This window comes from Ornithorhynchus anatinus, chromosome 3, assembly GCF_004115215.2.
Source record: "Ornithorhynchus anatinus isolate Pmale09 chromosome 3, mOrnAna1.pri.v4, whole genome shotgun sequence".
Classification (NCBI taxonomy): domain Eukaryota; kingdom Metazoa; phylum Chordata; class Mammalia; order Monotremata; family Ornithorhynchidae; genus Ornithorhynchus; species Ornithorhynchus anatinus.
In genome coordinates this window covers 64,089,447-64,105,293 of record NC_041730.1, presented here as the reverse complement: position 1 = coordinate 64,105,293, position 15,847 = coordinate 64,089,447, and the positions used below count along the sequence as shown (strand labels likewise).

The 15,847-nt window shown below is 47.1% G+C and overlaps 1 protein-coding gene across 3 annotated transcripts in view; it reads right to left on the bottom strand.

The window, feature by feature from the left end:
• CTIF (cap binding complex dependent translation initiation factor) overlaps nt 1-15,847 on the bottom strand; it is a 402,154-nt gene that overhangs the window by 189,200 nt on the left and 197,107 nt on the right. For all 3 annotated transcript variants that reach the window (XM_029059560.2, XM_039911489.1, XM_039911490.1), the window contains exon 7: nt 9,541-9,617. In XM_029059560.2, coding sequence (XP_028915393.1) covers nt 9,541-9,617 — 77 coding nt within the window. The remainder of the gene's footprint in view (nt 1-9,540; nt 9,618-15,847) is intronic.

Below are 15,847 nucleotides of genomic sequence, written 5' to 3'. Positions count from 1 at the left end.
CCTGATTAGCTTGTATCTCTAACCTAGTGCTTACACAGTGCCTGGCACATAAGTAGCATTTACCAAATGCTAATTAAAAAAAATAATAATTTCATGGGTGGCAAGAGCGTATACGAGCTGTTGAAGGCCAGGGTGCATGAGTGCACAAAGTCATTTACTAGACCTGGGTGCAAGAGAGAGAGGGAGAGTAATGAAGGAGAGAGAGAGAAAAAAAGAGAGAAAGAGAGAGGGAAAAAGAGAGAGAAAAAGTACAGAGGCGTGTGTGTAACCATCTCTTTAAACAGATCTGTAACGAAGGGTTAGACCAACTAGATGTTTCCAATCTCTCTTTGTGTTTGTCTAATTTAGATTGTGACCTTAATGAGCACAGACCGTGTCCAATTTTACAGTCTGCATGGATCGTGGATCACTGTTCACGCTCAATAAATCTGAAACAACAAGTACAAACTCCCATTTGATAGCTTCCAATACATTCGGCAAGGAATCTCTGACCTGATTTCAGAACCTGCCCGGGGCCTTCTTAAATGAGGACCTCACCATCCTCTTCCCTGTCGAGCAGCGTTGGAGCAGAAGCCCCGCTATTTTCCATTCCACACGATCTTGCCAAATAAATCCCTTGTATCATTTCTCAAGACTGGACCATCCAAAAATACCTAAAGCCAACCCAGATGCCACCATGGCTTCCCCAAACACAAGTAAAGGAATGAACCTGCTAAAATTAAACTACCGGGAAGGCACAGAAATAACTTCCAGGGTACCTGGCAGTGCTGATACAAACATGACTGCATTTCGTATTTTAAAACTTACCCCTAGTAATCTCCAAGATCCCCAAAGTGAAAAATTGCTTCCCTACCTCCAACTCCCCTCTCAGGGAGGCCCCCAACCCCAGGGCCGTGCTGCTGGTCTCGCATTTCCAGAGAGAAATCAACCAGCTTAACCTAGGGGAACTGCCAAAGTAATACAATTCCTTTCCCGTTGACCCCCACTTGTCCTTGGACCTCCCATTTATAGAGCACTCTTACTACTCCCCAAGCCTTTTCAAATATATACCATCTATTTCATTTACTCTCCTCATACAATAGGCAAGGAGCAGGGATTAGTCTCCCCATTTTATAGATGAGGAAACTGAGCAGCGTGGCCTAATGGAAAGAGCACAGGTCTGAGTGTCAGAAGACTTGGGTTCTAACCCTGGTTCCATCAATTGGTTGCTGTGGCACCTAGAGCAAGTGACTTAACTGCTCTGTGCCTCAGTTTCCTCATGTGTAATCAAGTTGGATTAAAGCTGATGTTATTTCCCTTCAGAGACCCAGCCAAAGCTGCTTGCTGGTGTAGTGGATCGGGGTGACTCTTTCTTAGAGAGAATCAGGCTGATGGCAGGAGAACTGTCTGTTCATTTCTTTCCAAGTCAGAAATAGTGTTGGAGATCTGACACTCCAAGACAGAAGATCCCTGAACTTTTGGAAGAGATTTCTGGAGTTCCTTGCTATCTCTCCTCCAGCTTCTTCACTGTTCCTCCTCAGGGACAACAATAAGGACAGTGATAATAATAATGACATTTATTAAGTGCTTACTAGGCAACAAGCACTTTTGCTAATGCTGGGGTAGAGACAAGATAATGAGATAATAATAATGATAGCATTTGTTAAGCGCTTACTATATGCCCAGCACTGTTCTAAGCGCTGGGGTAATGAGGTTGTCCCATGTGAGGCTCACAGTTTTTACCCCCATTTTACAGATGAGGTCACTGAGGCACAGGGAAGTTAAGTGACTTGCCCAAGATCACACAGCAGACAAGTGGCGGAGCCGAGATTAGAACCCATGACCTCTTCCTCCCAAGCCCGTGCTCCTTCCACTAAGCCATGCTGCTTCTACAAGCCATGCTGCTTCATCTGTGATCAGCACAGTCCCTGTCCAACACAGGGATCACAGTCTAAGAAGGGTGAAGAACAGATATTTTATCCCTATTTTACAGAAGAGGAAACTTCGGCATAGAGAGGTTGAGTGACTTGCCCATGGCCATTCAGCAGACAAGTGACTAGAACCTTCTCTCCTGATCTCAGGTCCATGCTCTTCCCACTGGACCATGCTGCCTTCAAGATAATGGGGGACTGAAGAGAAACCGAGAGGAAAAAAGAGTGAAAGGACAAGTTTCCATGTAGTAATAGTAAAGATTTGTCTTTACAAGTGCCTGAGGAGAGACTGCACAGTGTACACAAGTTTCATGCAGATGACACGCAAAGCCGCTCGACCCCCTCCACCTCTATGGGACCCCCAGGGAAATCCTAAGGGGAAGTGCAGGCTGCGAGGTGCACTGGGTGGGGGTATTCATTCATTCATTCTTATTTATTGAGCGCTTACAGTATGCAAAGCACTGTACTAAGCACCTAGTACAATATAACAATAAACAGACACATTCCCGGCCCACTTCGAGTTCACAGGCTACAGGGGGAGACAGATATTAATAAACAAAAGTCAACAGATAAATTAATTAAAGATTAAAGGTATATACATAAGGGCCGTGAGGTTGGGAGTGGGGATGAATGAAGGGAGCAAATCAGGGTGATGCCGAAGGGAGGGGTGAAGAGGAGAGGAGGGCTTTAGTCGGGGAAGACTTCTTGTGGGAGATGTGCCTTCAATAAGGCTTTGAAGGTGGGGGAGAGGAATTACATGACATGAGGAGGGAAGGCATTTCAGGTTAGAGGCAGGATATAGAGGAAAGGATGGTGGCAAGATAGACTGTGCTGGGGGTCTGCATTTGCTGGGTATCTTCCCCCTGAGGTGTGAAAAAGAACACTGATCAAACTAGAATACTGGACTGTTCCAAAGTGTCCTCCCTCCTGCAGAGTCAGTCTCTACAGTAGGGGATGGCCTGCCTTCTCCGAGAAATTTTGCCTCACCGGCCCCTGCCCAGTGAGAACCAAAGAGCACCTGGACAGGGAGCCTCAAAATCACAATCCACAGAGCTGGGTTACTGGAAGCATCAAACTATGGGTGGAATGCACTAAAAACCTTGAATGGATGGTTTGAATTTAGAGTCGAGGGGCCTTCTGACACTGGTGTTTCTCAGAAGCTGTGCTCCAGCACACACATTTCAGACAACTGTTTCTCAAATAAGGCCACTCTGGATTTCAACAGAAAGACACAGAAAAATAGAGAGAGACAGAGACAGGTCATTAGGCCGGGACAGAAAGACGGAGAAGGAGAGAGAGACACAGAGAAGAAATATATGCATGATCATTGGTTTGTGCTAGATTTTCATCAACAGCCTGATTGTTGAAAGATTCGGCCAACACAACAGGTTCATTTAGTCCCACTGCTTCAGGCATTTTGGAAAGTTAACTCCTAGAGGATGTGGTCCGGCCTTAGTACAAAACATTGCTCAGACATGTCCGGAAGCCACTTGACACTGTTGCTCCTGGAAAGACAGGTCAGGCCTTCCCGGAGTTCCTGTGGACCAGCCCACCCAATCGGGGTAGAAAAGGCTCCTTCACCATGCAACCAGCTCCAGAATTCAGCATAGAGACTGTTGTCATTCCCATGAGTAGTAATAATAATAATAATTATGGTACTTGTTAAATGCTTACTACGTGTCAAGCACTGTTCTAAGCGCTGGGGTAGATACAAGTTGATCAAGTTAGGTGCAGTCCCTGTTCCCCTTGAGACTTATACTCTCAATCCCTGTTTTACAGATGAGGTAATTGAGGCCTAGAAGTGAAGTGACTTGCCCAAGGTCACACAGCAGTCACACGGCAGAGCCGGGATTAGCACTCAAGCCCTTCTGATTCCCACGTCCGTGCTCTATCCACTAAGCCACGCTGCTTCTCCGTGGGAGGACTAGCATCCTGCCCCTTCCCTGCTAGTGAAACTCTCTACCACCTGCCACCCAGCGGGAGGACTTGTGGCTGAGGATGCCTGGCCTCGGTACGGACCAGAAGTCCTCGCTGACAGCATCGAGGGAATGACAGCAAGGTGGCAAATGATCCCGAGGCGGGAGAGGGCCCTGTCTTTACCCTGTAACACAATCTGATGCTCCAAAAGTTGAACAGTTCATCGGGTCCCAGAACACTTTTTATTAGAAACCATTTTCCACAGAAAATGAACTATGCTCCAAGACCACAGTTCATGAAACACAAAAATCAATTTGGAGAAGGGAGTCCTACTCTCTCGTGAAAATGCAGCTTGCTGTTATAGGTTGGTCGGTTGATGTCTCTGTTCATTTACTACGGTCAATCTTGAGGAGAAAAAGACTCCAGGGCTGCCAGAGGCTACGTACATTTGAAACAGTTGAGTGTACGCTCCTTGAAGGTATGGACTGTGTCTTTTAGAGAAGTAGCATGGCCTAATGGAAAGAGCACAGGTCTGGAAGTCAGAGGACAGGGGTTCTAAACCGGCCACCACTTGCCTGCTGTGTGACCTCGGGCAAGTCACTTCACTTCTCCATGCCTCAATGTCCTCATCTGTAAAATGGGAACTCAATACTTGATCTCTATCCTACTGAAAATGTGAGCTCCGAATAGGTCAGGGACTTGCATCCAAACTGATTAACTTGTATCTAACCCAGTGCTTAGAACAGTGCTTGACACCTAGTAAGCGCTTACCAAATACCATTATTATTATTATTCCTCTATTACCCTCTCCCAGGTGTGGAGTAGAGTGCTCTGTAGCAAGCAGGCACTCAATCAAGACTAAGGATTTACTGACTGACTGAATCATCTGTTTGGAACCCAGCAAGGAGATGGGTAGCTCACCATAGGTCATCAATTAGGCAGACATATTTACTGAGCATTTTCGGTGTGCAGAGCATTGTACTCAGGGTTTGGGAGAGTCCAATAGAACCGAATTGGTAGACATGTTCCCTGCCCACAAAGAGTTTACAGTTTAGAGGGTCAGAAATAGCCAAAGGATGTCTTCTTTCTCTCTCCTCCTCTCTCTCCCTCTCTCTCTCAGGCGTGGGGGGTAGAAGGAAGGGTGTTCAGGCCCTTCTTGATTCCCACTCCAGGTGACAATGCCTGAGCGGTGGACATGGGCAATTTCCAAGGAATAGGTGAAGACAGCCTTCGGAACACAGGAGAGAAAGGGAAGCAGGAGAAGGGAACTCAGGAGATCTGGACTCTCAAAACTGATTCGATCACTCCCTGACTGTGGCCAAGCCTCTTTTCCTCACATTGTCTTGATCCTCCCCATCTGAAGAATGGAGGGTAGAGAAAGAGTATGGCCTAGTGGGAAAAAGCACAGGCCTGGGAGTCAGAGGACCTGGGTTCTAATCCCAATCTGCCAAATTACTTGCTATGTGACCTTGGGTAAATCGCTCAACTTCTCATTGCCTCAGTTTCTCAACTCTGAGCCCTCACGTGGGACAGGGACTGTGTCCAACCTAATTAACTTGTACCTAGAGTTTAGAAGAGTGCTTGACATAGAGTAATCACTTAAACTCTGCACCAGATGACCTCCCTGGGAAAATGAAACAGACCAATGCGCAGGAAGGGAAAGATTAGGGATATTCATTTAAACTATTTCTCATAAGTATATTTTGGTACCCACACACTCATCCTTTAGCATGCCAGAGGAGAGGGTTCAATTCAGGTGCGTGTTGGATGCAGACGTCACAATTTATGGGTTCAGCCTGTGTGAGAAAAATGCATGGAGAGGGTAGGAGCTGTGTTAGGTGTCCCAGGATTTGTCAGGTTCACTGGCATCTCAAGAAGTTTCCAGAGAGTTTCAAAAATTTTAAATGAATCCAATTCAAATCCCTGCTCATACGCTCCGAGGTGCGCTACTGACTTGAATCAAAAATGTCTCCATGGCTGCTGTGTATCCTGGGGCAAATCATTTCTCTGGGCCTCGGTTACCTCATCTGTAAAATGGGGATTAAGGCTGGGAGCCCCCAAGTGGGATGTGGACTTTATCCAACCTGAATAGTTTGTATCGACCCTAGTGTTTAGTACAGTGCCTGGCCCATAGTAAGCACTTTATCACTATAGTTATTATTATTATTATTACTACTCTGGGCTTCTCCATCCGAGTTCCCGCTGGGACTGACATGCCAACTACTGGATCCCTCCCAGGAATACTTACTGTAGTCCCCCTGGGGAAACCCTCTGAACTAGCTGAGGGTATGATCTATCTTTAGAATTGTTTTCGGATCTCTGAGCACCAATCTAAAGCAATTTCTTTTGCTCTCTGATCCTTTTACATCAGTCTCATGGGAGAGAGCTAACCTCTTGTTTTCTCTAACAGGAACTTTGGGTGACAGTCAAGTTCCAGCTGATGGCAAGTGAAAACAGCTGTCGGGTTGAGCGCTGGGTGAGGAGGAGAATCATTAGGGGCTTCTGCTGAATCTGGGGCAACAGTTTTGGACATCTGCTAGGGGGTAGTCTCTTCGCCGGTGGCATTTCTGCTACTGCGCTCTCTGTTCTCCTTCCTACTAACCATGGTTACCAGCTGGTAGATCTTTCTCTGCCTCTCTGAGGGTCCTGCCCCTCCAGCGGAGGACTGGGTACAGAGAATAATAATAAAAGTAATGATAATAATAATTGTAGTATTTGTTAAGCACTTACTACGTGTCGGGCGCTGTACTAAGCGCTGGGGTGGATACACATAAATTGGATAGAACATAGTCCCTGTCCCCTGTGGGGCTCACAATCTCAATTCCCATTTTAAGGGAGTCAGAGGTCGTGGGTTTGAATCCCGGCTCTGCCACTTGTCAGCTGTGTGACTGTGGGCAAGTCACTTAACTTCTCTGGGCCTCAGTTACCTCATCTGTAAAATGGGGATTAAGACTGTGAAACTCACGTGGGACAACCTGATTACCTGTCAGCTGTGTGACTGTGGGCAAGTCACTTAACTTCTCTGTGCCTCAGTTCCCTCATCTGTAAAATGGGGATTAAGACTGTGAGCCCCACGTGGGACAACCTGATTCCCCTGTGTCTACCCCAGCGCTTAGAACAGTGCTCTGCACATAGTAAGCGCTTAACAAATACCAACATTATTATTACCCCAGCGCTTAGAACAGTGCTCTGCACATAGTAAGCACTTAACAAATGCTAACATTATTATTATTTTAGAGATGAGGTAACTGAGGCACAGAGAAGTCAAGTGACTTGTCTAAGGCCACAAAGCAGACAGGTGGCAGAGCTAGGACTGGAACCCATAACCTTCTGACTCTCAGGCCTGCGCTCTATCCATTACAACATGCTAGAATGATCAGGGCTGGAGTGGTGGGTGGGGGGGGGGGGGGGTAAAAGAGGCTTCAGCGGGAGCAATGCCGACAGCTGCATGACCTTCCAGGGCCATAAAACAAATGGTTCCCCAACCCATATCCATGCCAAGCTGACTGCATGTATGTGTATCTATGTGAAGGGGGAGTGAAGTATTTGCATGCCGCTTGGTTGGTCTGGTCTAAACTATTACGAAGCACAGAATCAGACACTTCAGGTGACAAAACAGTCCCCCCCGCAATACGGTGCCTGTACCTACTTACCTGCCACCACCACTCCTGGGTAACTGATTAATCAGTCACTGGTATTTATTGAGCGCTTACTATGAGCACTGGTCTAAGCACTTGGGAGAGTACAATACAAGAGAATAAACAGACATGTTTCATGGTAACGAAGAAGAGGGCCTCAAGCCTCTGAAGTGGTTCCCATGGGGAAAAGAGCCAAAACTTGGAGGTCTCATTCGGAGTTCTACTGAAGAATGGGGATGTTTGAACGAGGCAAAATATTGTGCAGCACTGCTCAAATGCAAAACTTGCACACCCAGTGCCATTAGTATTTTAAGCCAGAAACATAATCATCATCATCACACTCGTTACATGCTTACTACGTTCCAAGCATTGTACTAAACTATGGGGTAGATTACGGTAATGAGGTTGGACACACTTTCTGTCCCGCATGGGGATCGCAGTCTAGGTAGGAGGGACGCTAGGTGTTGAGTCTCCGTTTTACAGAGGAGGAAACTGAGGCACAGAGCAGTTAAATGACCTGCTCGAGATCACACAGCAGGCAGGTAGCGGAGCAGGATTTAGAACTCGATGTTCTGACCCTCAGGCCCACGCACTTTCCACTAAGCCATGTGAATAGTAATAGTATAGCAGTGAATAGTGGTTGTTTGTAATTTTTTAATAGGGGTAGCTAAGTTTAAGTGAATCGTGTGTGTGTTTTAGTAAAAGTAATGTGGGTATGAGTATGTGTGCGATCCCGGAACTCTCACTGTTTATCTACAGTAAGGGAGCTTTCCAAGATAAATCTTCACGACAACACCCACTCAGATGGACCTTAACTAGTTCCTGAAACACAATCTGGGTGGGAAGATCTCAACAGGCTCAGGGAGGGGAAGTCATTATCAACCAGTATTTATCGAGCCCTCCCAGGCGTACAGCAGTGAACTAAGCTGTTCACAAAGCGGGTTAAATGGGGACTGGCCCGTACCCAGAAACATCCAATCGCAGACTGGCTCGGCCTGCCTTTTCTGAGTCGGGCCGGGACATTCTTTGCGGAGCGAGCGAAGGAACTCTATATGTTTTATCTGTTGAATTCATACCGCTTGGTAAAATTCCACATCGCCGCTTCACGTGTGGAATCAATTCTGAGCCCTACCAAATTTCAATTCGACCCCGGAAGTCTTTCTGAAATGGACGTAAAAGAAAGCCATGAGCATACTCTCCAAAGCACTTAGTGCAGTGCTCTGCACACAGTAAGCACTCAGTAAATATGACTGATTGACCGCTTGATCCGTCAAGTCAACGAGGTCTCCTGGCCCACTGTAGCCTACGTGTCTGCACTTCCAACTTCTCTTTCCTCCTGGCTACTGCATTTCCTCTAAAAATGGTGATACACATGGTCTGTCGACGGGCCCTGCAGTAGCGGGGAAGGGGGCTGGGGAGAAGGGGCGCTTCCGTGGAGCCACGGTCCCTGTTCTAAACTTTCTCACCAGGGCAGCCTCAATTTTCTCAGCTGCAAAATGGGGTTGAAATCTCAGTTCTCCTTTCCCCTCAGACTGCAGGTCAAATGTGTGACAGGGACAGTGTCTGACGTGACTTACCTCACATGTACCCCAGGGTTCATTGCTAGGCATAAAGAAAACACTTAAATATGATTACTATTATTGTTGTTATTATTATTCATGATTATCATTGTCACACAGGGAGACAAAGCCCAAATGCTAAGCATTACTTAGAAATGCTGAGATCCCTGTGGCTCATAAGGGCACGGTTTCCCACTTCGTTGACTCACGTTGGCTGTCGGACTACCAAGAATACAGTGGGTTACTGGGATAATGGCCCTGCTAGGAACCAGGAGTCAGCGAGGAGCGGATGAGTCTGCCCTGCCGACGAGAAGCCTCCAGAGACTGAGCTGGCTGAAGCCTGTTATCTCGGCCCCGGCCTGAGTGGCCAATCTCAGCCGTCTCTGGGCAACGCCTTCTGAGCTTCCTCTGAGGCCCAGGCAACTCCAGGGGGAATTCTGCCAAGGTGGTGGCTGGCAGGCTGAGAGGTGTAGGAAGGAATAAGGAAATGAGAAACTCTAAGCAAGTCTGGCCTACCTCCGGTCGTTTCTCCTCCTCCTGAACAATTTTTTGGTATGGGCAATTTCTGCTTCATGGGGCAGAGGATGATATCCCTGTGACAGAAACAAAAGAAAACACAAGCATCGCCGATTAACATCGTTAGCAAGATCAGAGCCCCCTTTCTCAGCCACGGGCGGGTGTCTGAGCTGAGGCTCCCCCATCCTCCCTGCCGTGGGAGAGAATGATTGCAGGCATGTCCGATCGAGAAACAACAACAACACAATCTGCATCCAAGCAAGGGAAAGTTTTCCAGACTTGCACGTCAATAAACATAACAAAACTCGAACCCAGAAAATGTTCCGCTTAGGAAAAACATTCAAGGGGCTGGTTACAGAGCCTCAAGGAGCATTCCAGAGCTAAACAGCCAAGTAATTCACACAGAACAGTCTTGAAGCCCGGCAGAGGAAGGGCAGAGTCCACCCCAGGGAAACTGGGCCAACTGGCCACCGCCATCATCGTCTTTAGCCTCGGGGCCGGGGGAGGGTTGGGCTCAGGTCCTTCAGTCAGGGGAATCCCAGGAGGAGAATGCTTGGACAAACTCTGCTTCCTCCCTCTGCCCGGAAAACTATCTCAGCATCAGTCCAGCCTCAAGTCATTCTTGTTATGGAGAACCTGGATCCAAACCAAAACAGAAATCCAGGGGCACTTTCAGGCAACTGCCAGGATCTGATTTGACCCTCAAAGCCCACCGTGGTTTTTTTAAATGGCATTTTTTAAGTCCTTACTAGGTGACGAGCGCTGTTCTAAGCGCTGGGTAGATACAAGCTAATCAGGTTGGACACAGTCCGTGTCCCTCATGGGGCTCACAGTCTTAATCCCCATTTTACAGATGAGGTAACTGAGGCCCAGAGAAGGGAAGTGACTTGCCCAAGGTCATACAGCAGACAAGTGGCAGAGTTGGGAGTGGAACCCAGATATTTTGGATTCCCAGGCACTCCAGACCTTTGGCTTCTCAGCCCACTTCAATGCCTGGAGCTGGGCCACAACCAGCATTGCTTAATGGAAAGAGCACAAGCCTGGAGTCAGAGGAACTGGGTTCTAACCCCGCCCCGCCACCCGTCTGCTCTGTGACCTTGGGCAAGTCACTTAACCTTGGGCAAGTCACTTAACTCCTCTGTTTCTCAGTTACCTCACCTGTACTAAGGGGATTAAGACTATGAGTCCAACCTGATTATCTTAATTAACGATTAATGATGGTATTTGTTAAGCGCTTACTATGTGCCAAGCACTGTTCTAAGCGCTGGGGTAGATACAAGGTAATCACCTTGTCCCACCTGGGGCTCACATTCTTACTCCCCATTTTACAGATGAGATAACTGAGGCACAGAGAAGTTAAGTGACTTGCCCAAAGTCACACAACTGACAAGTGGCAGAGGCGAGATTGGAACTCACAACTTAGTGCTCTTTCCACTAAGCCACACTGCTTCTCTTGAATCTACTCCAGCACTTAATACAGTGCTCGGCACATATTAAGCACTTAACAAATACCATTAAAAATAAAAACGGAATTCTGGGCTGGGAGGGTGGAGGAGAGTGGGTGCTATTTACTGGGTTATTTGCTCCAGGACATCGGGTTTAAAATTGGACTTCAAGGAGGTGCCGGGGGCTTCTTTTAGCTTCTGAAGGCAATGGAGGGAGGAATGTTGGGGATATAAATGCCCTGATTTTGCCTCCTGCTCAATGTCTCACCTCACACTGCGCTGACCCACCCTAATAATAATAATTATGGTACCTGTTAAGCGCTTACTATGTGCCAAGCACTGTTCTAAGCGCTGGGGGTAGATACAAGTGGGCTGGGGCTCACACTCTTAATCCCCATTTTACAGAAGAGGGAACTGAGACAAAGAGAACTGAAGTAATAATAATAATGTTGGTATTTTTTAAGCGCTTACTATGTGCCGAGCACCGTTCTAAGCGCTGGGGGGAGATATAGGGTAATCAGGTTGTCCCACGTGAGGCTCACAGTTAATCCCCATTTTACAGATGAGGTAACTGAGGCACAGAGAAGTTAAGTGACTTGCCCACAGTCACACAGCTGACAAGTGGCAGAGCCGGGAGTCGAACCCATGACCTCTTGAAGCCCAGGCTCTTTCCACTAAGCCACGCTGCTGTGACTTGCTTAAAGTCACACAGCAGATATGTGGCAGAGCCGGGATTAGAAGCCAGGTCCTTCTGACCCCCAGGCCTGAGCTTTATCTACTAAATCACGCTGCTTCTCTGAAGTCCTCCGGGGCTGGGACCTCCATCTGACTCATCCTCTCCTCTGTCCTCCTACCCCTCCCACCCAAAATTGGTTGCAGTGGAGGTCCGTGCCAACAGTGACTACTGAGAGGGGAAATCTAGTGACAAAGACCCCAGGGCGCTCAGTCTCTTGCAGGGGGACCCTCCCTGTAAAGGAATGGGACAAAGGAAGGCTGGAAGTGTTTAACACAGCAAAATGAACCTGGGGCTATGAATTTCAGTCTTCTTCTCAGCAGCTTCACAGAATAAAAGACATTTAGAAACTAAAAAAAAATATTTCCCGGGCTCCTCCTACTATCCGCCACACTCCAGCATTTATGGTTCTGCCTGTTCCAGGGTGGGGAATAGGGAAGAAGGGTTTAGGGGGCTCCATGGGGTGTGGGCGACACCCTTGAAAGTTTGCAATTTGTTTTCCATTTATGAAAAAGCAAAGAGATTAAAACATAAAAACCCTCAATTCCTTCAAACCCATCCCTTTTCCCCTCATTCTCTGAATCAGTTGGTCAATTGTACTTATTGAGCGCTCACTCTGTGCAGAACACTATACCAAGTGGGGGAGAATACAAGTTGGGAGGCACGTCCCCTGGCCACAAGGGGCATACAGTCTGGGGGGGGGGGGAGGCAGACATTAATATAAATAAATAATTGTGGACATATTTAGGCAAGTGCTGTGGGCCTGAGGATGGAATGAATATCAAATACTCAAAGGGTACAGAGCCAAGTGCATAGGTGAAACAGAAGGGAGAGGGAGCCGAGGGCATAATCAGGGAAGGCCTCTTGGAGGAGATGTGATCTTAAGAAGACTTTGATGTCAGGGAGAGTGTTTACAGAGCTGTTTACCCAGCGTGGAACTCCTTGAGATTTTTTTACTTTATTTTTTTATTTCTGGTGGGAATTGGCCTAAGCATTTTTTTTAGAAATGTAAATATTCCACAAGTAAGCTGACACAATCAGATATGGGGCATGTGGGCAGGGCTGCGATCATCATGTTATAACCTGAAGATGAACTAGTCATATTTGATTAGTACAGATTGATTCTCTAGAAATGAAAAACCATTGGAAATACAAATCCTAATTAGAGGCCAAACCAAAAAATTCAAAACTTCACAATTTCCTTTGTCTGGAGACTGTCCTCTGGGAGGCAGAAAGCCAGTCGCCTGGTACAGCGTCAACACTGAACAAACAAATGCCATCATTATTCCTCTCCACCCCGTGGCTTGACACCAGGATCTCTAATGCAATTTGATGGTTGTCAACAGTTTCTCTAGAATATGAAGAAAAATGGTCCAATTGACAAGCGGGGGCCTGCAGAGACTTCCTGCCTGGACATTTTGGACATTTCAAAAGCTCGCACTCTGCGCTGTTGACCAAATGAATAGTGTCTGGCTGAGTTTTTCTCTGGGTACCATCCCCAGCCCACTGACCCAAACTGGCAAGTCCGGCAGTTGCCTTCTGGAAGCCCTGGGCAAATCGGCATTTTGCAGTCCCAACCAGGGCTGAGTGAGGAAGGGGCTCCAGAAGCAGCATCTGAAACCCTCCCAGCCCAGAGCCCTCATATCCCAATTTGTCCGGGGCCCCTAGGTTTGGCCACTCTGTAAGCACTGAACCAATTTAGTAGCCCTTTCCACAACCCTAAAACTGGCTCTGCTTAAGTGATACGACTGAATGAATGAATGATAGCACAAATTCAGGGCCTCAAAAGACAGTAGGGTAGAGAGTTAAACTGGGCTACTCACAAGCAGAATAGATTAGATCCCCTTTCTATCCCCACAATATCCATGCTCTATCCACTAAGCCATGCTGCTTCTAAAATACAAGATAATCTCTCCTTTCCCCAGTTTATTTCCCCCAACTTCTACTCCAGCATCACCTGAACACTTGGGTACTCCCCACCCTACACTGTTCACACCTTTAAATTCTGATGCTTCTCTCTGCCTGGTATTTATTGTAAACTTTTTGAGAGAAAGGATGGTGTTTACTAACTCTCCCATGCCCTCAGTACAATGCTCTGGGCAAGGTAAGTGTTCACTGAATAATATTGAGGGACTATGCCCATACATAGAACAGTAACAGTGAAATACACAACTGAAAAGTTACAAAATCAACAATCCAATAATATCCACGTAATAATAATCTTGCTATTTGTTAAGCACTAACTTATGTGCCAAGCATTGTACTCAGCGCTGGGGCAGATACAAGATAATCAGGTTCCATATGCAGTTCGCGGTCTATATATGAGGGGGAAGAGGTAGTGAATCCCCATTTTGCAGATGAGGAAATTGAGGCACAGGTGAGTTAAGTGACTTGCCCAAGGTCACAAAGCAGACAACTGGCAGAGCTGGGATTAGAACCCAGGTCCTCTGACTCCCAGGCCCATGCTCTTTCTACTAGACCAAGTTACTTTTCAAAAGATAAACCACAGAACTATGTTTAGTTCTCGGGGAGTAGGCCTTCAGTGAATGACCCTGTTGATGATGTGACGTGCTCAATACACTTTAATCATCTTGCCTCCAAACCTATCTCTGTCTGCCTTACTTGCCTTGGTTAGACTGTAAACCTTTATAGAGTACTTCCGTGCCCAAGAGGGAATTCAATAAACACTATCGGCGTCTTTCAATTCTAAAGAAAAGGAGCCACTTCTTTTACCCAGTGGGCAGTAAACAGAATGCGTTGCCATCAGAAATCGTGCAGGCCAAAAACATCAGTAAGCTTAACAGGAGGTTTTATAAGTTTACAATGGAGAGATCCATAACGGATTAAAAGAAGATGGTGCAAGGGGAGTATAGGAAGAGTGGCCTAGTGGATAGAGCACAGGCCTGGGAGTCAGGAGGACCTGGGTTCCAGTGCCGGCTCTGCCACTGGTCTGCTGTGTGACCTTGGGCAAATCACTTAACTTCTCTGTGCCTCAGTTGCCTCATCTGTAAAATGGGGATTAAGACCATGAGTCCCATGTGGGACATGGACAATATCCAACCCAATTAGCTTGTGTCTACCTCAGCACATAGTACAGAATCTAGCACCTAGTAGGGACTTGAAAACACCATAGAATAAACCAAACACTAAGCATTGGAATGGATGGCAAGGAGGGCAATACTTTTTCGGGCCCTTTAAGCACCCTGTTGCCACTGCTGGAGACAGAATCCAGAGCTGGGTGGACTACTGGTGCGGCTTACTTTCCTACAGTAGCCCATGGTGAGGAAAGACCAAGCAGTGTGAATAACTTGAAATCCTCAGCTCTCCTCCTTGTGGGCAGGGAATGTGCTTGTTTATCGTTATATCATACTCTCCCAAGTGCTTAGTACAGTGCTCTGCATACAGTAAGCTCTCAATAGATATGACTGACTGACTCCCAAAATCCCAAAACGGCCATTAATCAATCTCCTCCTACATCAAGCATTTTATCAGATTAATTAGGCAGCAGCAGCAGCAACACTGATGGATTTACATTTGCCTCCCCTCTCTGCTCCTGACCATCAAGATCACTAATGGGGTTTTCAACTGCTTCCACCTGAAGTGCGGCAGGCATCCCTTTGGAATGATGAGGAGAAAATTCCCAGGCCTCTCCAGTGCTCACAAATATGCTACACCGAGGTGGTGCTCATAGAATTCTCAGACTGTTCCCGTATGTCTTGGCTGCGGGGGAGGGAGAACCAGCCAAAAGAAAGGAAATTCACATCCGGGCTGAAAGAAATGCACCGTTCTGGACCTGAGCGTTCAGTTTGTGCAAAAACTGGATTGGCCGAAAGATAGGCAGAGGAAAGGCGGAGGAGGAGGAAAAGTCAAGAATCTGGATATTCCATCCCAGGATAATAATGGGGAGGTGGCTGTCTGGAGTGATGAAATGCGGGGGAAACCATTTGGTTTAAATTCCACCAATATTCCCTCTGCCACATAGGTTCCGGTCCTTATCCCCTCCAGAAATGCACCTTGAGGGTCTCCTCGGGGGAAACACAGCAGGAGCAGGGCTCACCAGCTGGAAGGAGGGAACAGACTGGAGGCAACAGTGTTCTTCATCTACAAGCCAACGGCAGACAGGCAGGCG